Below are 22,502 nucleotides of genomic sequence, written 5' to 3'. Positions count from 1 at the left end.
CTACTATGCCACTGGTTCTCCAACACTGCTTTGGGAAACTGAGGCAAAATCCTTGGCTAAAACCAAGACACAAACAACTCTGGTTTATTTTTTTTTAAAGTGCCTCTACAAAGAAAAACTCAACTTCCACCCTTCCCGTGCTCACCAAAGCAAGAAACTAGGACAATGACGACTCCATAGCAATTCGCCATCATGAGGAATTGAGACCACAGCAGCTTAGCAAAGTTCTCCCAGTTCTTCTCATTTAAAGTCTTAATGAGGGCTAGAAATATGCAAATCCATACTTCCTTCCTGGAGTGGAATGATGGTGGGTCAAATCATTTTGCTCAGAGGTTTTTTTTTAACGTTTTGATGGGTTTAGGAACATAAATTTTGGGCTCGTTTGTGGTCAGAAGTCCAGGACTACCACGTTTCCCCCAAAATAAGACAGAAGAAATGGGCGAGCAAGGCAGGTGTGCGAGGCCTGGCTACAACTGTCCAAAGATGAGTAGTAGGGCAGTTCTACCACCACCCATATCCCTACTCTAGCTTAATTTTTACCCGTGCACTCTGGAGTGGGCGGAATCTTAATTAGGGCTTATTTGGGGGGGTAGGGCTTATATTGGGCTCACATGTAAAAAATCAAGCTAGGACTTGCTTTCAGGGTAGGTCATATTTTCAGGGAAACAGGGCACTTATATTTCTCCTCTGTTTCCCAACAGATCTTAAAGCAGTCAAAATGATGAGGATGTTTTGATGGACCTGGGAGAAAGAGAAGGCTCCACATGCTGGTAGGTTCATGCATAGACATTGAAAATTATTTCAATGTCCACCATTTCAGAGAGACAGTGCAAAAAAAAGGGCTGGGTTTCCCCAGATCTCCACTAGCTTCTATTGGGTTTCCAAACTTAATTGAAATACATTTAACTATTGCTGTTTTTTTCAGTTGAATTCAGTTTTCAGTTCAGTGCCCTTTCCTTCTTAGCGAATGCATTTCAGTTTCAGTTGTACACCTGTCTGCATTCTAATGGAACAGGTTATTGGCATATAAATGTAATAAATAAACGTAAACCTGAAAAATAAATAACATTGGGCATTGATCCCTTTTGTCATTGGCTAGAGTTTGCAGGTATGGGGAGCTTTATTTTATTATTATACAGATCTCTGGAGAAATATTTGGGACAGAGAGGATTTTTTTTTTAAAAAAAATTGTACACGAACAAAGGAAAAAATCATCTCTGATCTCCATAATTAGTATTTAATAATCTCCCCACTGCACAAAGTGCAAGGTATAAATCCCTTCCCCTCAAGGTTCATTTGCTATGGAAATATTATACATTCCTGGATCTTTTCATGTTACTAAAAATATAGATTGTCTAATCAAAGAAGTGAGTTTATCCATCTCAGGAAGATCTGTCAATGTTACCAGCTATTCCTCCAAAGTGGTTAGTGTCCATTTTTTCCATCCCTGTGCATATAAAAATCTCACTGCAGCAATCGTAGGTTGAAATAATCTCCCATGCCTTTTCCCCCCCTAACTGTCCTATTGTTTCTCTTATTCTTTTATTTTTCTTATATGTACCCATTTCATGTATTCACAACTATGTATACACTTATACTTATTATCTTGTAAACAATTGGCAAATCAAATAAATAAATAAATAAATAAATGTTATCAGTCCTAAAAGGGAAAATTCTGTTCCAGTTGACTGTTGAAACCAGTCCTGTTTGAGGTCCTCCACGCTGCTAATGTAACCAGGCAGCCAAAGGTCCATTTAGCATGTTATATTTTATATCTTATATGTTGATTATAGTTCCATGGTATTCAGCAGATACCACCTACCCCAGCAGGAAGGGGATAATGGATCCATTACTACCAGTTAGTGCAAGAACAACTAGACACAAGGACAGTTTTTTCCCGAATGCCATCACTCTGCTAAACAAATAATTCCCTCAACATCGTCCAACAATTTACTAAGTCTGCATTACTATTACTATTAATCCTCCCATCCTTTCATCCATCTCCTCCCACTTATGACTGTATGACCGTAAAGTTGTTGCTTGTATCCTAACGATTCCTAGTATGATTTGATTGCTTCTTGTACCCTATGACGATTATTAAGGGTTGTACCTGATGATTCTTGACTCTTGACGAATGTATCTTTTCTTTTATGTACACTGAGAGCATTTGCACCAAGACAAATTACTTATGTGTCCGATCATACTTGGCCAGTAAAGAATTCTGTCTGTCTGTCTGTCTGTCTGTCTCTCTCTCTCTCTCTCTCTGTGTGTGTATCTATCTATCTATCTCTATATCTCTACCTATCTATCTCTATCTCTATATCTCTATCAATCTATCTCTATCAATCTATCTATCTCTATCTCTATATCTCTATCAATCTATCTCTATATCTCTACCTATCTCTATCTCTCCATCTATCTATCCCTATAACTCTATATCTCTACCTATCTCTATCTCTATCTCTATCTCTATCTCTATCTATCTATCTATCTATCTATCTATCTATCTATCTATCTATCTATCTATCTATCTATCTATCTATCTAATCTCTATCTATCATCTATCATCTATCTATCTATCTATCTATCTATCTATCTATCTATCTATCTATCTATCTATCTATCTATCTATCTATCTATCTATCTCTATCAATCTATCTCTATATCTCTACCTATATCTATCTACCTATATCTATCTATCTCTATCTCTATCATCTCTATCTCTATCTATCTATCTATCTATCTATCTATCTATCTATCTATCTATCTATCTATCTATCTATCTATCTATCTATCTCTATCTTCTCAAAGTTTAGGAACCTTAGGGGCTGGTACTTGTTTTTTGATCTTAGAGCTCCTCCTGGTGGCAAGACCTTTGAATCACTATCTTGGCTTGAGTTGGATGAGAAGATCCTTCAGCTTGAATGAATCAAACAGACGTTCCGATCATCACAGGGTTTCCTCCCTTGGGAGATGGTGACAGATGCAGCAAAAATATCCGTGGTTTCCGAAATCTGAATGACCGTTAACCACAAATGAGACGTACAGTGAGATAGACGCAACCCTCACACACAAATAGTTTCCTGTTGGCTGAAGTTGGTCGAGACACTTGCAGATAGCCTTGTTTTTGCAAGGATGCTCACCTTGAAAGTGACCACATGACTTTCTCTTTCAGGCTCCTCCCTCCGGAGATCACTCGAATGATTGATCAACTCAACCCAACTCTTATGCGTTTCAACAGGAACCGTGTCTAATTAACCTACTTTGGATCTGGATGGAGAATTCCACAGGCACAACATTAACGTTCATTCACAGAGGAAGGGGGAGGATTCCTAACGCAAATGTGTTGTGTCCAACCTCACATCTGAATCACAAGTTCTGCCCACTAGTTTCCCCAAATTAAATTCCATTATGGATCAGAGCTGGGAAACATCTTCAGACCTTAAGTTGAATCCACCAGCCAGCTGTCCGTCTCTTACCAGCTGTCATGAATGAATTCCCCAAGGCGTAGGGTTTTTGTTTTCATTACTCCATAATGTGTAGCACGGTGCTATTCTGACCCTGTTGAAGATAGGCAATAATAGGTGGCTTCGTCGGCTGCTTGGACTTCAGAAATAGTTAGGTAACAGGCATTAAGGCTGGCATCTTTGGAAGCTGCAAATCTATCCGAGACGCCCTCTTTCCTTCTTTGATTGGATTCATCCTTATAATACAAAAGATATTTGGGAGGGTTTGGCAGTTGATGCTGAAGCCAGCTTATGGTGTGAGTTGCCATGGTGTCACCAGAAAGGGTGCAGGAGATCTGAACGGCTTTTCCCAGGGATGCCGACACGGAGACAGGCTGGACGAATGAGATTGCTGCATCTCCTGCAGTTGGGAAGACACAAGCACACACCGCATAGATCAGGATAGGATGTTCCTTTCTGGAGGTTCTTGAGATGATGGTGTGGACCAAGAGACCTGGAATCCATCCTTTTGTAACTCGGTTCGGCAAGCAACAGAAGATACCAAGTTGCCACTTCAAATTCTTCTATGAAATTGCCCACCCCTAGTCCTTCCTCAAAAACTCACTTTTTCTAGCTAATATTTGGGTTCATCCAAGTATTTTATGATTACTGCTCAACCAAGTTGGCAGAAAGAATGATGGTAACTGCTCTCCCAGAGAACCAGGGATGACCTTGGAGATGGTCTGCAAAAAACCAACCATACTTGAAGCCCTTGGAAACATGGACAACATTAAGAAACTGGAACTCGGTTCGCACTTGCTCCCAAGGAAAACAAAAATGGCCAGCCTTTTGAGATTTTGTTAACCTATGTCAACAAAGTAGAGTTATCAAATTTGTGGATTCCCTGTTTCTCACCTGGCCAACTTGAAGGACAGACAGATCCCCTCTGCCACCCACCATGGTTCTATATTCTCTTTTCTGGCCTTTCCTTAGTGTGTTTCTTCTTTTTTTATGCCATAGGCCAGGTCTATTCTCCCCCAAATTACCCTCTGCGTGAAAGGATTCTGTCTATCAATCCCTAATGGGACCAGCTGATCGTGGTTTAAACTCTGCCAGTTCCATAAGATCCAAGTGCAATTCATTTAACCTGCATTTATCCCCCTCTCCCTCATAATATCATCCAACAATGCAGTAATTTGCAGCCAACACTTGCTATTTGGGCATAAAGTATTACCCCAAGTGCTTGCTATCAGGACGGCCAGAAGCAAGAATGAGGATGCTAGCAGGGTCATATTAGAAATCAGTTTTGCGAAGTTGACAATCTCTAATTAAAAAAAAAAAAAAAATCTGGCATCTATCTCTGATAAAAATGTTGATCTGATGGCAATGGTAGAGAAACATTGAAAATACAACTAATTATAGACCAGACACACACAACACAAAAAAAGAATGCAAATGAACTCCCAGCCATGAGGTATTTGCATACAACTTCCCCAAAATGTAGGAAAGCATTAATAAGGATGGTTACTAGCGGTGTGCTATAGCCAGTCTGTGCTGGTTCATGACAGTCCGTTGTTAATTTTTGGGGAAGTTTAATAGCCAGCTAAAAGCAGAGTTGGCCCTCTGCAGCTGCAGCACCCATCAGCTGTTTGGCAGCTGGCAATGAAGCACAGTGGGTAGAGTCTCGTTGTAAGTTTACCACCAGATCACTGGTGGTACAGCTATTGATCAAGTTACAACTATAGCGGATCCTTCCTTCCTCCTTTTTCTTTCCTTGTATTTCTTTTTTCCTTTCTTTCCTTCTACTTTTCTTTCTTCTTTCTTTCCTTCTATTTTTCTTTTTTTCTTTCTTTCCTATTTCTTTTCTCTGTCTCTCTCTTTCTCTCTTAAACTGAGGAAATTCCGAAGCAGTTATAAAGATGGCGAGCTGACCAATCCTCGTAAAAAATATTTCCAAACCCAACAAACAGAGAATATATAAAGTAATGATAAGAAACTGAATATGAAAGATGAATATGTAACTGAAATTATATCTCTGTGGATATGTGAAAACCTGGAACCACGCTGTTCACTAAAAAAAGATGTTCTGTTTTCCTTTTTGTTTTTTGAAAACCCAAATAAAATTGTTTTTTTAAAAAAATATTTCCAAACCCAAAGTGATCCAAGGCTACTTTTGAAAATAAAAGCCTTCAGATCTTTGCATATAGAAGTGGGAGGCAAAAATAGGTGGTGTGGGCATCAAGGAATAGGAAATGTCTGGTTCTTTGCATTACCCCAATGACCCCTCACATACCAGGTTCTGGACAAACCATTTGGAAAATGAAGAGACAGACCTTGAGTTGAATTAGGATATCTTTTTTTTTCCAAGGTTACCTCATCCTTGGCAAGCTGTGAGCATTAATCTCCAAGGTCCAGATCGGCATTGCCAGACTTAACCTGACACTACTGCCCTTGCATGCTTTATATAATAAGCTAAGATCTAAATTAAGACCAGCGAAGGGTCATACGGTTAAGCTGAACATCTGTCTGTCTGTCTGTCTCTCTCTCTCTTTCCTCCTTCCCCCACCCTGCTATCTTCCACATCTGAAGAACTCCAGCGTTGGCCAACCAAAAAATACGAGGCCCTGTAGTTGGAAGGAGTCCAACCGTTTGTTCCTCTTGGTCCTGCCAACAATGACATTCTCTTCCACCACAAAAAATATGTACTGGAGAAGAGAACTTCCAACCCGTTGGGTCAAAGTGGACCTCTCTTCTCGTAAGTTCCGTTACTGCCCACTCTTAATTATTGAATTGGTCAATCCAGTAAGATTCAAAAAAATTTTTTACTACCAGCTCAGCCCAGAATTTGCAAAGCGAGAGAGTCACGTTGTTGTTAAGTGAACCTGGTTTCCCCCCCATTGACTTGGCTCATCAGAAGGTCGCAAAAGGGGATCATCCGTCATTCATATGAGTCAGTTGCCAAGCGTTTAAATTTAGATCACGTGATTGATGAGGACGCTGCAAGAGTCGCGTGTGGGGGAAAAAGTCACTTTTTCCAGTGCTGTTGTAACTTTGAATGGTCACTAAATGAACTATGGTAAATTGAGGCCTAGTTCTTTTAAAGAATCATTTGTCCATCACGTGGACTTAAAACAGAGACAGGCACTCAGGGGTTACTTTTAAATAAACCATCTGCTTTTATTAGACTTTCCTCTGTACAAAAATCAATTTGTCCTTGCGCTTAAAACCTTTCCTTGTTTATAAATCTACAACTGAGAAAACCAGACTGAGCTGGCCAGATTCTCTGCTAATTCTCTTGTCCTCCATTAGGATCCCTTGAGGCTCAGGGTCGACCTTTCTCATTTCTTCACAAAAGGGAAGCCACACCTGCAAAAGAAAAAAGAAAAATGACAAGTTGGGCCTTGACCTGCAAGACGTTTTCATCGAAGCAATGGGAGACATCCTGATTGAACAGAGCCCCCCGAACTGCAGCCAAGGATGGACAGATAACGCGGATGGAATGTCTGCCCTAGTCAAGCAAAATGCTAATATTTCTTGTCTTTATTTGGGAAGGTGAAAGAGAAGGGAGGGAGGGAGGGAGGGAGAGAGGGAGGGAGAGAGGGAGGGAGGGAGGGAGGGAGGCAGGCAGGCAGGCAGGCAGGCAGGCAGGCAGGCAGGCAGGAGGAAGGAAGGAAGGAAGAAGGAAGGAAGGAAGGAAGGAAGGAGGGAGGGAGGGAAGGAAGGAAGAGAAAAAGGAAGGAAGGAGGAAGGGAAGGAGGGAAGGAAGGAAGGGAAAAGGAAGGAAGGAAGGAAGGAAGGAGGGAGGGAGGGAGGGAAGGAAAATGAAGGAAGGAAGGAGGGAGGGAGGAAGGAAGGAAAGGAAGGAAGGAAGGAAGGAAGGAAGGAAGGAAGGAAGGAAGGAAGGAAGGAAGGAAGGAAGGAAGGAAGGAGGGAGGGAGGGAAGAGAAAATGAAGGAAGGAAGGAAGGGAGGGAGGGAGGGAGGAAGGAAGGAAGGAAGGAAGGAAGGAAGGGAAAGGAAGGAAGGAAGGAAGGAAGGAAGGAAGGAAGGAAGGAAGGAAGGAAGGAAGGGAAGGAAGGAAGGAAGGAAGGAGGGAGGGAGGGAGGAGGGGAAGGATTAAAGACCTGCCTGGTGGTGAAAATCTAACACATTGTTGCTTTGCCATCAACAGGAGAAGAACATATCTATATTATCTATATATTTATATATCTATATCTATCAATAAGAATTAATGGACCCATGTTTGCCTCAGGATTCAAAACAAGGATCATCTCAGAGCATTTCAACCTCCACCGCAGATCTAAAAACGACCATTTGGGTGGAAGAGGGACTGTAAAAGCACCATGGAGAGAGAGAGAGAGATGGCTAAGCCCACATTCAAGGCTTCCAGGCTAGGCCAAAAGGTCTCCAGAAACAGAATGGCCTTCTAGAAAAAAACCATAGACGATCAGGTCCTCGTGATGTCTCCAATGTAGCCTGCAGGTGTGTCTAAAACAACCTGGCTCCCATGTGCCTAATTGAAGCCCTCCATCGATCCAGCTGCTTTGGGCATCTGACGAAATGTGAAGCAGTTCACCAAAGCTTTTTCATAAACCCTGGAGCAAGCAGAAAACCCTTCCACCTTCTCCAAGATGTCTCCTTTTAGTTTAGTTTACTTTATGGTCATTGCACCTCGTACCGCAAAATTAAATACCATCTTCAGTGGGCATTATAACTATACAAAATAAAACACAAACACACTTCCTTCACATTCTACGCAGTTGAATTGAAAACCCGATATTGCATTAACGTTGCACTATAACTGTAGAATTCGAGTTACTGCCCTGGGATATAGAAGCTGTTTTTCAGCCTATTTGTCCTTGTTTTTATTATCCTGTACCATCTGCCAGATGGTAATAGTTAAAAAAAAAAAGGGGGTGCCCAGCATGAGATGGATCTTTGAGGATGTTTTGAACTTTCTTAAGGCATAGGAAGCTATAAAATTCTTCCAAAAAGGGGAGAGGGCAACCCATGATCTTCTGGGCTATGACCTTAACCCTCTGAAGCGCTGTCCTATCTGCCCCTGTGCAATTGGCAAACCACACAGAGGTGCAGTAAGTTAAGATACTCTCTCTCCGGTGCAGCGGTAGAAGGTCAACAGCACTTTTCCATTCCGTTGTTGTTTCCTGAGCAGCCTCAGGTCGTATAATCTCTGCTGGTCTCTCCTTTCTCCTCCACCGTGGTCATACTCACCGCTGGCTTGCTTGCATTGCTTCAAGGCTTCGTTGAAACCCTCACACAAGGTCAGGTCACTCTGGTTAGTAGCACAATCCAGGAACTGCCTCATCTCGTAGAGGCAAGGCCCATACTGAGATGGCTGGTGGGTTGGTATCTGCCTGGACTCCTAGAGGCAGTCAAAGAAGAGACCGTCAACCTCAGGTGGTTTGGTAATGCAGCTCGTCCTCAACGTACCACCATAACTGAGCCTGATGTTGCTAAGCGAGGACGGTTGAGGGAGTTTGGCCTCATTCTACGACCTTTCTTGCCACCGTTAAGTGAACGGCTTGGGACCAGGTGATCTGAGAGAATGCCTCTTGCCAGTCACGTCTACCCAAACCATCAGAGCAGGGAGGCAAGGAATGTTGCGGGTCCCATCCCCTAGTCCTTCGTTTCATTAGACCAGTTGGTCAGAAGACCTGGTTGGTCTCCACTCCTTCACTGCGTTAAGCTGGTTCTTCCACTGAACGAACTCAAGGTCCCCCAAAGACCTTTTCCCGAGATTCCCCCAGTTCCAGTCCAGCATCTCCACCACGAGAACTACCTCCCCTTCCTCCTTTCCTGCCATTCCCACTTGGACAATCTCCCAAAGCAAACCCCACCACTACCACGCTACTCAATGGCTTCGTGTTCCGTGAAGGTCGCCGCCAGACCAGACCCGGTTCCACGTGTTGTGGGGAATGGAGCTCGGCGTTCCTCCAATTTGTGCCTCACCTGGACAGGGCTGCTGGCCACTTTGGCGGGCTGGGAGGAGCTGCTGTCACCACTGAAGGCTCCCGTGAGGGCCCCGCCGACCACGTGGCCCACGGCGGAGCCCACGGCCACCCCCGCTGCAGTAGTAGCCATCTGGGCCATCAAGCCAGGCTGTTGAGGCTGAGTCGGGGCGGCCATGGCGGAAGGAGGTGGATGAGCAGGAGCGGGAGCATGGGAAGCTACTGCATTGCTGGGATGGAGAGAGGGGAGGGAGGGAGGGAGGGAGGGAGGAGGGGAGAGAGAGGGAGGAGAGAAAAGAGAGGGAGGGAGGGAGAGAAAAAGGGAGGGAGGGAGAGGGGGGGAGAGGGAGGGAGGAGAGAGAGAGGAGAGAGAGGAGGGAGGGAGGGACAGGGAGTAAGGGAGAGAGGGGAGGGAGGGAGGGGGAGAGAGAGAAAGGGGGAGGGAGGGAGGGGAGAGAGAGGGGGAGGGAGGGGGAGAGGAAGGGAGGGAGAGGGAGGGAGGGAGAGAGAGAGGAGATGGAGGGAGGGAGGGAGGGGGAGGGAGAGAGAGAGGGAGAGGGAGGGAGAGAGAGGAGGGAGAGAGGGAGAGAGAGAGGGAGGGAGGGAGAGAGAGAGGGAGGGAGAGACGAGAGGGAGGGAGAGGAGGGAGGGAGAGAGAGAGGGAGAGAGAGAGAGGGAGATGGAGGAAGAGAGAGGGAGGGAGGGAAAGAGAGAGGGAGGGAGGGAGAGAGAGAGGGAGAGAGAGGGAGGGAGAGGGGGGGAGAGAGAGAGAGAGAGGAGGTAGAAGGTAAGTTTTGGTAGCCTTTATTTATTTGTATCCTGCTTTGGATTGTTTTGACAAGGCGCCAAATATATCTCACAGAATGGTCCTCCCATTTTCCCCACAACAACCCTGTGAGGTGGGTTGGACTGAAAGAGAGAGACTGGCCCAAAGTCACCCAGCTGGCTTTCATAGATAAGGTGGAACTAGAATTCACCATCTCCCTGTTGACTGAATCAGAATCAGAATCGAGCTGGAAGGGACCTTGGAGGTCTTCTAGTCCAGCCCCCTGCTCAAGCAGGAGACCCTATACGGATTTATAAACTATGTATTTTTATTTATTTTGTCAATTGCTTACAAGATAATAGGTATAAGTAAAAACATAGTTATGAATACATGGATACATATAAGAAAAATAAAAATATATATAAAAGAAACAATAGGACAGGGACGGTAGGCACATTGGTGCGCTTATGCATGCCCCCTACAGACCTCTTAGGAAAGGGGTGAGGTCAATAGTAGACAGTCTAAGGTTAAAGTTTTTGGGGTTTGGGGAAGAAACCACAGAGTCAGGTAGAGTATTCCAGACATGGACCACTCTGTTGCTGAAGTCATATTTCCTGCAATCAAGTTTGGTGCGGTTTACCTTGAGTTTGTATCTATTGTTTGCTCTTGTATTGTTATGGTTGAAGCTGAAGTATTCATTTGCAGGTAGGACATTGCAATGTATGATTTTATATACTATATTTAGATTGGACCGAAGGCAGCATAGTTCTAGGTTTTCTAGGTCTAGAATTTCGAGTCTGGTGGCATAAGGTATTCTGCAATGAGTAGAGGAGTGGAGAACTCTTCTCGTGAAATATTTCTGGACTTTCTCCACTGTTTCTTTCTCAACTACTAAGACTTCACATGGTTTTGATTCGATGCCTCTCTTTATACAACCAAGGGTTGTATTAACTTTTTTGGCTACTGCCAAAAGACTCCCAGGCCATCTTTGTGGCTGGGCAGGCAGTAAAATCTCCATCTCTTGGGCCAACCTCTTCCCCGATGTGACTTTGGGTTTGACAGCTTATATTCGGCTTCTCGCCTGACCTCTCCTCTCGATTCCCTTTTAGCTGAATCATCCAGAAGGCAGCAGGTCTGAACAAACAAATCTCCTTTTCTAACCGGTATTAACTCATAATCCACCAAGGTTTTTCCAAGCGTCTCAAAGGTAATTTTCCAAAAGGCCACTGGATTTTCTTGTTTTGTCTGTTTTTGTTGTTTTTTTCCCCCCCACTGAAAACATTCAGCTTCTGTTCTACGGAATTGAAGATGCTACTTGGGTGAGAAAGAGGAATGTTTTCAAGGGGAAAGAAGAAAAAAAAAGCCAAAAAGTGCTTTTGGAAAAAGCACCTTTGGGACAAGCATGACCTGGAGAGGAATCGCCATAGACGTTCTTTTCCAAACCTTTTCACAAAGTAAGTCCTACACAGCACAGCCATTTAAGTGTCTTGTTTTTTTAAATGACAAAAATTCAGTGTTTTTTTTTTCATCTTTCCATCCCAGACTTTGCAACCTCTCAGATCTTTGCCCCCACCCTACCCCCACCCCCCATGCTAAGGCTTGGCCTTTTCTTCCCACAATGAGTGTGTGTGTCACACACACACACACACACACACAAAGGACTTAAATGAAACAGACCGCTCTAAGCTGATCCGTCTGCTTGGAAGCTTCTTTGGGGAACTTTAAGTAGACTGGGTCACCTTATTTTTGGCACTAAGAGCAAGGAGAGATATGTTCCACGACAGACAGACAGACAGACAGACACACAGACACACACACCCCTCCTCCGCCACAGATGCTCTCATCCTGAGCCCAACCTACCTCGCAAGGTTGTTGTCATGGAGAAAAAGGATATGTGTGCACCAAGGGAAAAATACAGGTTATAATAATATCAAATCAATGAAGATCTGGAGATGCCATTCATTTAGAGTAGGAATGAGAAGAAGAGGGTTTTTTTTCCCAGGGGGGCAAACATGAGATTTATTTTGGGGGGGGGGGGAATAGAAAGAAAAGAACTTGGTACTAGTTTGAATCCCAAAGAGATCTAATTAAGCCAAGATCTAATTGAGGCATTGAAGTGCTCTTGAACAGGCCTGCGCTGCTTTTCTTTTGATCTTTTTTCTGAGAAACAAAATCACCAGGGCCTTTTTCCAAGGCAAGAGGGAGACCCAACCCCATTATTAATTTTATCCCACTTTTTAAAAACTAGTTGGTCAAAGTAAGGGGCGTGCGTAAGCGCACCATCGTGCCTACCATCCCTGTCCTATTGTCCCCAATTATTAGTTCCTATTTCTTATATTTAAACTTATGTTTATTCTTATTTCTATTGTACTGTAAGCTTTTGACAAAATAAATAAAATAAAATAAAATAAACTCAAGGCAGAGAACATATTCCTCCATATTCCTTCCTTCCGTTTTCACCAGGTGTTTGTTTCCATCTGTACGACTTTGCTTTCCTTACAGTCTTTAATTCTGTACCACCTCTACCTTTCTAATAAAGCAAGCTAAAATCCCCAAAAAGATACTCCTGAGCATGCACAGAGTGCCCACCTCTCTCCCTTCCTTGGAGAGAAGAGACCAAGAGAGAGAGGGTGGAGACCCCAAAGGCTTTTGAAATCATGAGGCCTTTTATAGAACAGCAACCCCCCCCTCCGTCCTCCAAAAGACAGGGCTCCTGAGCATGGACAGAGCGCTCCCGTCTCCCTCCCTTGGAGGGGAAAATCCCTCAGCCTCCCTTCTAAAGAGAGAGAGAATAGAACCCCCAAAGCATTTGAAATTGGCTGAGATCCAACCCGCGGCCTTTTAAACACAAGGAATCTCTTGTCCTCCCCAAGACAGGGTTCCTGAGCATGTACAGAGTGCTCCCTGTCTTCCTCCCTTGGAGGGATGAGTCCAAGAGAGAGAGAACCCCAAAAGCTTTTGAAGTCGGCTGAGAGCCCAACCCGTGGCCTTTTAAACACAGGAACCCCTCATCCTCCCCAAGAGGGGCTCCTGAGCATGCACAGAGTGCTCCCCGTCTTCCCTTCCTCGGAGGGAAAAGTCCCAAAGAGAAAGAGAACCCCAAAGCTTTTGACGTCGGCTGAGACCCCCACCGGTGGCCTTTTAAACCCAGGCACCCCCTCATCCTCCCCAAGACAGGGCTCCTGAGCATGCACAGAGCGCTTTCTCCTGCTCTCTGACCTTGGAGAGGAGTCGTTGGGCTTCTACCAGGTGGGAGGGTGGGTGGGGGCGAAAGAGTGGCAGGAGCCTTTTTTTTTTTTAGGAGGGGAGGTCGAGAGGTGGACAGGTGGGCTGCGTCCCCCACGCCTACCTGGTGGCGGCCGGCCGAGGCGGCGAGCTCCGGCTGCCCCTGGGCATGGCGAGGTCGGTGGCTGCTGCGGTTGCACCGGCTTCGCTCCGGCAGCCGCTGCGAAAGAGACGCCCGGAATCTCCTTGAAACTCGCTGTGACGCAATCGCGTTCTGGAACACCCCCGCCTCCCCACGTGGTTCAAAGAAGGGGCAGGAGTGGGTCTTCTGCGCAGGCGCAAGCCAGGGTGCTCCTTCCCCCCCCGCACCCCTCCCCTTCCCTCCCGACCGCAGAGAGCTAGGAAAAGGTTAGAGCGACCAAACGACCTCTCACGGGACTCTTTTCAAAATGGAGAATACCATCCATCCTTTGGGACGTTTTCTCTCTTAACCTTAACGTCTTTTTTTAAAAAAAAAAAACATCTCCACTAAAATTTTGCAATAGAATAAAAGAGAGAAGCCAATAGAAAAGAAGGGGAAAGGGGGAGGGACGATAAAAAAGGAGGAAAATGGGGAGGAAAGAAGGAAGAAAATGGGAGGAAGGAATATTGGAGAGAGAAAACAAGGAAAGGAAGGAAAAATGGAAAGAAAATGGGAGGGAAGAGAGGAAAGAAAGAAAATTGGAGGAAGGAAAGAAAATGGAAGGAAAATTTGAGGGAGAAAAGAATCAAAGGAAGGAAGGAAAATGGAAAAAGAAAATTTGAGGGAGAAAGAAAATGCTAGGAAAGAAAATTGGAGGGAGAAAAGAATCAAAGGAAGGAAAAAATGGAAGGAAAGAAAATAGGAGGAAAAAAGGAATTTAAAAAGCGGAGACACAGAATTTTGACTCCCTACTTCTGAGGAACTGAGCAGTGCCCACTCTTCACTATTTGTGTATCTGTGGCTCCTTCTGCACTTTTAGGCCTGAGGCCTAAGCACAAAACTGTCATTTAAGGGGGCCTTGAACACAGTTGCTGCACTTTGGAGGGAAGGAACTGACTCATCCTTACTGTAGTCTTCCAAGATTTGAGGGGCTCCTACAAAAATGAAGGGGTCAAGCTATTGTCCAAAGCACCAGAAGGCAGGACCAGAAGCAAAGGATGGAAACTAATCAAGGAGAGAAGCAACTTAGAACTAAGGAGAAATTTTCTGACAGTCAAAACAATCAGTGGAACAACTTGCCTCCAGAAGTTGTAAATGCTCCAACACTGGAAGTTTTTAAGATGAGATTGGACAACAATTTGTCTGAAGTGGTGTAGGGTTTCCTGCAGGGGGTTGGACTAGAAGACCTCCAAAGTCCCTTCCAACTCTGTTATTCTGTACAGGTAGTCCTCGACTTACCACACTTAACACTCAACTTACAACCACAATGGAGCCCAAAATTTATGTTGCTAAGTGGGACGTTGGTTAAGTGAGTTCTGCCCCATTTATGACCTCACTTGCCAGTCTTATCCTAACCCTAACATTTCAGTTCAACAAGTAATGGCCTTAATACCTATTTTTTTGCTCAGGGGTATCAGAAAAGATGGGGGGGAGGTAGGGGCAGACAAGGAGAAATAAAGTCCTGTGCAAATTCGTATAATAATAAATAATAATAAAAATTGTTATTATTATTGTTGGAGGAGGAAGAGAAGAAGAAGAAGAAGAAGGAGGGAGGAGGAGGAGAGGAGGAGGAGGAGGAGGAGGAGGAGGAGGAGGAGGAGGAGAAGAAAGAAGAAAGAAGAAAGAAGAAAGAAGAAAGAAGAAAGAAGAAAGAAGAAGAAGAAGAAGAAGAAGAAGAAGAAGAAGAAGAAGAAGAAGAAGAAGAAGAAGAAGAAGAAGAAGAAGAAGAAGAAGAAGAAGAAGAAGAAGAAGAAGAAGAAGAAGAAGAAGAAGAAGAAGAAGAAGAAGAAAAGAAATGATAATTAGGGGCACCGTTGTTTTCTACTGTCCAGGATGGCAGGGTGAGAAATGGAGGACAATTATTTTTCTTCAAAAGTCGCTCAACAATTGAAAATAATGTTCTACTCTTCAGTTTTTTAGCAAGCTTGGACAATGTTTATTTTACTTAGAACATTTATATAACCTCCCACCTTTTATCAAATTCTGTTCCCAAGCAATAATTGAAACAATATCAAAATAAAACCTGTTCAGGAGTCTTAAAATACCAGAGATTGGAAGAGACCCCTCAACTTATAACCAAGTTAACTTGGTTACTGAACAAACCAATTCTCTGACATAACACAATACAGGTAGTCCTCAGCATACGATTCATTTAGTGACCATTCAGTTACAATGCCACTGAAAAAAGTGTCTTGTGACCATTTTTCACACTTACAACTATTGCTCATCAGATCAAGCTTCAGATCCTTGGCAAAACTCATATTTATGACCATTGCAATGTCCTGGATAACATGATCACCTTTTGACAAGCAGAGGGGCAGCCTGATTCACTTATTAAACAACTGCAGTGGTTCATTCAACAACTGTGCAAGAAACGTCGTAAAATAGGGCAAAACTTGCTTAACAAATGTTTCACTTAAAGACAGGAATTTGGGGCTCAATTATGGTCATGACAAGGACTACCTGTACAGTCATTAAGCTAACCAGAAGAACTGGGTTTATGGGAATGCCTAACTAAGGTTAATGAGCCAAGCTTTGCGATGAAACTACTCTGGTTAATCCAGCCTACTTATCTATGAAGGAACAGCATAAAAAGTAAAGACAACTCTCATTTTTAATGGAAAACTTCTCAAAGCAAATCCATAAAGACACAAACTTTCGTTTCTCAATCTCAGTGAATGTGTATACTCAATATGAAAATGGGAAAACATCCAAGGGTTGCTATGTACTCTAACAGCAACTTAGAGGGGGAAAAAATGATATCCAGAAATGTTATTGGTAAAATGAGATAAATACAATTTGAACAATCCCGGCCTTCTAAAACAGACACAAGAACTTTGATATCCAGTAACAGCAGAGTTCATCAAGATAACCAAAATCTAAACAAATTGCTAAGGTCGAGTCCATAGCCAAATTCCTCTTTAATGGAAAATCACTGTAAGCGGAGATTACAGGAAGCTTTAGTTGCAAACTACAGTGAACCAGCTCTGCCTCAAACTTACGGTAAGATGCTTATACTCCAATTTTATGATATTCCTCAATTTATCTGGCACCTTCCAGATGCATTGGGCTCCACAATCCCATTGCTGGCTAGAAATACTGCAGTTATCATTCCACTGACTCTATAGGAGTGCAGGTTGTGGTGTTGTTCTACACAAAACGTTTGGCACTTATGCCTTTTTTTTTTCTTTAGGCAAAGCAAGAGGTTCAATTCCCCTTCACAACCAGCTAAGTTGCTCTTGTCATACCAAGATGGTTATAGGAAACAGGTGTTTTCTATTCTCAGGTTAGAAACTTCTCAAAAGTAGCAATGCAACGTACAATTAAGTTGCAGGGGTTTTAAAAAAACTTTTAAAACCATCAAGGTTGCTATAATGAATTAACGTAGATTAATTCACGTTACCAATTCAATGGGAAATTGTTTTTAATAATGCATCCGGAAATTAAACAGGCCATTTATCCTAAGGGGAGAATTTACAAGAAAGAGGAACTAGGGCACGAAATGGAGGCAATTTTATTTCCCAGACAGCTGCTCGTAGAGTTTGGGCACGTAGTCATCCCATTCGGCTTGGTAGCAGGTGCCCGCCACGGGGGTACCCAGCTTGTATTTCTTGCGGAAGGTTGATATTTTGAAGTTGCCACGTTTATCCCCCGAACGGTTGCTCAGGATGGGCTCCTTGCAACTCAGCTGCTGGGGCTGCTCGTAGACCAGCCACACGTAGCGGTGGAGGCCTGGAAATGCACAGGAGAAAAATAAGAAGCAGAAAACCCCTTTTAAAGAAGGTTCAATCCAGCCCTCTGCCTTCAAGAGCTGTTGGGGGAGTCAAGCAGCATGCCAATCGGAAGACGGATTGGATGAATGGCAGGAAAGGGACAATGGAGGGATGGGAGGGAGGGAGGAAGGAAGGGGACAATGGATGAGAAGATGGATGGATGAATAGATAGGAGGAAGGTGTTGTGGTTAGCTGGCAGCAGGTGTGGACAGCTGAGGAGAGCGAGGACTCAGATGAGGGGCCCAGGACCATTAGGGAGTGGACTGCTGCCTTCAGAGATTGTGGGGACTGGCAGCAGTGATGAGGAGGTTCCCGAGGAGCCTGTGCCAAGTGCGTGTAGGATTGCTCGTAGGAAAGAGCAGCTACAACAGCACGGTTGACTCGGGAGTAAGGCTGCAAGGTAATGGCCCCTCCTTCAAGAAGATAAAAGCTAGCTGTGAAAGGAACATACTTTGCAGAAGGCAAAGATGTTTTGAAACTCAGCCTCGTGGACATTCCAGTATCCTGAGTCTGTATTTGAAGATTCTTGTATTGCAAATTATTTCTTGTTATCTTTTAGCAAGTCTTGCACAGTTTGGCAAGGCTTGTGCTTATCACAGTTAATTATTTTGCAGAAGCATTACAAGGTTTCTGTTCCCTTTGGATTGTGTTTGATTTGTTAGAGGATGGAGGGATAGATGGATGGATGGATGGGTGGGTGGATTGATAGATGGGAGGAAGGATAAGAGGATGATGATGGATGGAGAGGTGGAAGATTGCATGGATGGAGGGATGGATAGATGGATGGATCCATCCATCCATCCATCTCCTATCTAATCTCATCCATCCATCCACCCATCCACTGTATCTATCAACTATCTACATGTAACTATATATTTATCATCTTTCATTTATCTGACTGTCTGTCTAGTTTGAAAGGTAATGCATATAGCAACTACTCACTTTGCCTTAAAAGGGAACTGCTGGCCACTTACCTGTTCCTTTGGGAGGCCCAGATCCAACGTAGTCAGACAAAACATTCCCACTGGAGATATCATTTCCTCTCATGTTGGTCACCAAAAAGTGGTGCCACTCCCTAAAACAGGAGAAGAGAAATTGGGTTTTCATGTCTGCAAATCCCACCTTGCAACATGCGGAGAAATGTTCCTCTTCACGGGGACTCCCTACCTTTTCCAAGCAATCCCCCTCTTACCTGAATTTGGGGGTTTTCCTGCTGGGAGCATCAGGATCCGTAAGAGCCAAAGTGTAGAATTTATCTGGGCTGCAATTGTCCCACTCGATCAGGGTGGGCCGATTCTTGACCTGCCCAAATAAACAAGAATAAAAATGTTGCTCCTGTTTAAAACAGGAAAAAGGAAAAAGGAAAAAAGAAAACAGGGCAGAAGCAATATCCATTGACTAAGTCAGCTCTACAGTAAAAGTTGTCAATTTTTTCTCCCTCTGCAGACAGCCTGCATTTTCAGCAAAAATAAAAAAATAAAAAAAAAGCATTTCCTGTTCCGTTTCATGACCCAGCTAGGTAACACCATCAGTGCTAGAAGGGAGTGGGGTTTGCAGGAAGGGAGGAGGACGACGCTGGGGTCCTTGGGGTCTCTAAGTTTGGTGGCTTTCTTGCAGAGGTTTCACTACCCAAACTAGGTGCTAAAGGGAGGGAGGGGGAGGAGGAGGAATGACTGCGGAGTCCTTGGTGCTTTTGTTGCAGACATTTCATTACCCAACTAAGTAATGTTATCAGAGACTACTTAGGTGTGCAAAGAGGAGGAAGACCGACTATGGAGTCATTGGTGCCCTCTGAGGTTGGTGGTTTCTGGTAGACGTTTCATTACCAGACTGGGTAACGTCATCAGTGCTAGAGGGGAGTTGGATGTGCGGACAGCAGGAGGAGGAAGAGGAGGGGAAGGAGAAGGGACTGTAGGATCCTTGGTGCCCTCTGAGGTTGGTGGTTTCTTGTAGACATTTCATTATCAGGCTGGGTAACATCATCAGTGCTGGAAAGGAGTTTGGTGTGCAAAGATGGAGGAGGAGGCAGAAGAGGAAGAGGAGGAGGGGGAGGAGGGACTGTGGGGTCCTTGGCACCTTCTGAGGTTGGTGGTTTCTGATAGACTTTTCATTACCAAACTAGCTAACATCATCAGTTCACTGGTGTTAACTTAGTTTGATATTGAAACACCTGCAAGGAAACAACCAAGCTCAGAGTGCACCAAGGACCCCACAACTCTCCTCCTCCTCCGTGCAAACTCCACTCCCTCCTAACCCTGATGGTGTTACCTAGTTGGGTAACGCAAAGTCTGCAAGAAAACAACCAGGTTCAGAGAGCAACCAAAGATGCCACAATTCCCCAACAGATTTCGCTTGAATAGCAAACTCATGGAGATTATTTTGGGAAGGGGCTGAGCTGCATTCAGTGGGAAAGATTTTAAACCACCCTTGTCTGCACATTTTAGCATCATAGATTAGCTGACGTGCATCTGGATAAATAATTACATTTGAAAGGCAGTCGATTTGACAAATAAACATGTAAAGCTGGACATCTGCATATGCGGAAGCTGGTTGAATTCAAAATAAGCCACCATTTGGGTTAGGCATTAAACCCTGGCGTCCTTCTCACCCAGATACACCTTCCCAAAGGCTGTCAAAAGCAAAGGGTTTTGCATTGCATGCACTTTATCCGCGTCCGATTTAGTTCAAAGGCTCCGTTCTCGATGTTGCAACGCGGGCGGCCTTCACCCCGAGCTTCCTGGGCCCGCAACGGAGGGAAGGGGAGGGAGAACCGTGGCACCGGGCCTCTTCGCTGCTGGTCTCCGCCTCTCTTTGGGAAGATGCCATCTTGGCAATAGGAGCCTTTATATTTTTAGGGTGGGCATTTTTTTTTTGAAACGTTTGCACCTTGCTCTTCTCTCTTTAAAGGCCAGGATTTTTGCAAAGCAACCGTTTGCATTAAAAACGATCGCTTGCCTTTTTTTTTTTTTTCTCTCCAAAAGGCTACGCAGGATTCTCGGGCCTTCCAAGCAGACCATAATGCACGTTCAGATGCATGCTTTTTAAAATTTATTTATTTATTTGGGGTTCCCTTGCAAAGGACAGAATCCCGAGGGGGGGGCGAGGGCATCCAAACGGGACTTTGCCTCCCCGGTTGCAATTGCGGCACGTTGGCAATTTGCAACAAGGGAGACTGCGGGATCCCATATAACTGTAAATTTGGAGTTGGGGGGCGGCGGAGGGGAAGAAACTCTGAAATGATCCAGGTGCTTGTCAGCCAATGCATCGAATCCTGCAAATGCGGGGCGTTTCCGACCTCGTTTTATGGGGTGTCCCCGCTTTTATAACCGTTGCAAGCGGGCGCCCCGAAACGCTTTTGCAGAGTGGATTTTGGAAGCATAAGGGGGGGGGGAAACGTGCGTGGAAATTCGAGAGCGGGGAGGGAGGGAGAGGGTTGTGCAAAGGCCCCCAGCTCCCTCCCGGCCGAAGGACGAAAAAGGGGGCGTCCCTTTTGCAAAGACGATGCAACTTTGCAACCCCGCGCCAAGCGGCCTTTACTACCTGGGTGGGTGTGAGCACTTGACCGAGCTCCTCGATTTCCACCGACCCGTAGCGGACCCGTAGGGGATGCAACGGCTTGTCTTCCACCTCGGGGAGGCTTAAGGCGCCTCCCCAGCCGCTCAAATCTACCGGCATGGTTGCACCAAAGGGACGAGTCCCCGAGAGATTCTTCCCCGCTCGCTGCAGCAAGCAAACGCAGCGCGCGAGACTCATCCAGCGTTAATGCGGAGGGCTTCGGAGTGGCAGGTTCCTCTTCCAATCCCAGGCAGCGGGACCCCTCTTTCTTTGCTCCCATTGGTCCAGGTGCGGGGGGGTTGCAGAGGCTCGGCTCTGTCGAAAAGAACGGAACTCTGGGAGTTGAAGTCCCGGAATGCTAGCGGGGGGCGTTCTAGGAGTTGAAACCCAGCCAGTTTTAAAGTTGCTGGAGTTGAAAAGCTGCTTTTAATGAAGCGATTAAAAGCATTTTAATTTCATCTGAGAAATATTAGTGAAGTAAAAGGGGGAATGATGAAATACTTTTTCTAAAGCCATGCTTTTGCATACTTCGTGATTTGATTTGATCCTTTAGCTTCTTCAAGAGCGTTCCTTCAAATAAAAGAATCTGAGTTACCATAAACAAAACCCTTTTTACAGAAGATGTTAATAAATCTTATTAGGTTGTGTTTTATGGGGTCCTTAGTGCTCTCTGAGCTTGGTTGTTTTCTTGTAGAAGTTTTATTACCAAATTAGGCGACATAATCAGCCCTAAAAGGAGTGGGGTTTGCAGAGAGGAGGAGCAGCAGGAGCAGGGCTGAGGGATGCATCTCACTGTCAGAAAATTCCTCCTTATTTCCAGGTTGAATCTCTCCTTGTTCAGTTTCCATCCATTATATCTTGTCTGGCCTTCGGGTGCTTTAGAAAATAGCTTGACCCCTTCCTCCTCTCTGTGGCAGCCCCTCAAATATTGGAAGATGCTCTCCTGTCTCCCCTGGTCCTTCTCTTCCCTAGACCAGCCAGGCCCAGTTCCTGCAACCGCTCATCATATGTTTTAGCCTCCAGTCCCCTAATCATCCTGGTTGCTCTTCTCTGCACTTTTTCTAGAGTCTCAACATCTTTTTTATAATGTGGGGACCAAAACTGGATGCAGGACTCTAGGTGTGGTCTTAGAAGACCACCACGACCCCCATGTCAAAGATCACCGTGTTCAGTGTTTTTAATGTTCACACTCAGTAAAATTTATTTTAAAAGGAAAAAGAAAGAGAGAGAGAGAGAGAAGAGAAAAAGAAGAGAGAGAGAGAGAGAGAGAGAAAGAAAGAAAGAAAGAAAGAAAGAAAGAAAGAAAGAAAGAAAGAAAGAAAGAAAGAAGAGAAAGAAAGAAAGAAAGAAAGAAAGAAAAGAAAGAAAGAAAGAAAGAAAGAAAGAAAGAAAAGAAAGAAAGAAAAGAGAAGAGAAAGAGAAAGAGAGAGAGAAGAAGGAAAGAAAGAAAAAGAGAGAGGGAAAGAAAGAAAGAAAGAAAGAAAAGAAAAAGAAAGAAAGAAAGAAAGAAAGAAAGAAAGAAAGAAGAGAGAGAGAGAGAGAGAGAGAGGAAGGAAAGAAAGAAAAAGAAAGAAAGAAAGAAAGAAAG

General features: G+C 44.5%; 2 protein-coding genes across 2 annotated transcripts; both read right to left on the bottom strand.

The window, feature by feature from the left end:
• Positions 1-6,598: 6,598 nt before the first annotated feature.
• Positions 6,599-13,688, bottom strand: CHCHD10 (coiled-coil-helix-coiled-coil-helix domain containing 10). Its single transcript, XM_087942427.1, has 4 exons — positions 13,530-13,688; positions 9,416-9,644; positions 8,678-8,828; positions 6,599-6,812 (listed from the first exon to the last, which is right to left on the bottom strand). The coding sequence occupies exons 1-4, from the start codon at positions 13,574-13,576 to the stop codon at positions 6,793-6,795; spliced, it is 447 nt and encodes a 148-aa protein (XP_087798553.1). The 5' UTR covers positions 13,577-13,688; the 3' UTR covers positions 6,599-6,792.
• Positions 13,689-16,182: 2,494 nt separating this feature from the next.
• Positions 16,183-21,096, bottom strand: PEBP1 (phosphatidylethanolamine binding protein 1). Its single transcript, XM_026684361.2, has 4 exons — positions 20,900-21,096; positions 18,552-18,661; positions 18,334-18,434; positions 16,183-17,318 (listed from the first exon to the last, which is right to left on the bottom strand). The coding sequence occupies exons 1-4, from the start codon at positions 21,032-21,034 to the stop codon at positions 17,101-17,103; spliced, it is 564 nt and encodes a 187-aa protein (XP_026540146.2). The 5' UTR covers positions 21,035-21,096; the 3' UTR covers positions 16,183-17,100.
• Positions 21,097-22,502: the final 1,406 nt, after the last annotated feature.

This window comes from Notechis scutatus, chromosome 13 (assembly GCF_049901735.1).
Source record: "Notechis scutatus isolate UNSWTSFEM ecotype Mainland chromosome 13, rNotScu1.2, whole genome shotgun sequence".
In the NCBI taxonomy this organism is placed as follows: domain Eukaryota; kingdom Metazoa; phylum Chordata; class Lepidosauria; order Squamata; family Elapidae; genus Notechis; species Notechis scutatus.
Note: the sequence above shows the minus strand (reverse complement) of the source record. Positions and strands in the feature narration are given on the sequence as shown.

Excerpts from the sequence above, each read along its gene's own strand:
- CHCHD10 (XM_087942427.1), bottom strand. The coding sequence starts at position 13,576 with ATGCCCAGGGGCAGCCGGAGCTCGCCGCCTCGGCCGGCCGCCACCAG. Across the intron at positions 8,829-9,415 it reads TGGCCAGCAGCCCTGTCCAG|GAGTCCAGGCAGATACCAAC; the intron begins GTGAGGCACAAA and ends GACTGCCTCTAG. Across the intron at positions 6,813-8,677 it reads GCAATGCAAGCAAGCCAGCG|GTGTGGCTTCCCTTTTGTGA; the intron begins GTGAGTATGACC and ends TTTCTTTTGCAG.
- PEBP1 (XM_026684361.2), bottom strand. The coding sequence starts at position 21,034 with ATGCCGGTAGATTTGAGCGGCTGGGGAGGCGCCTTAAGCCTCCCCGAG. Across the intron at positions 18,435-18,551 it reads AGGAAAACCCCCAAATTCAG|GGAGTGGCACCACTTTTTGG; the intron begins GTAAGAGGGGGA and ends CTCCTGTTTTAG. Across the intron at positions 17,319-18,333 it reads TGGGCCTCCCAAAGGAACAG|GCCTCCACCGCTACGTGTGG; the intron begins GTAAGTGGCCAG and ends GTGCATTTCCAG.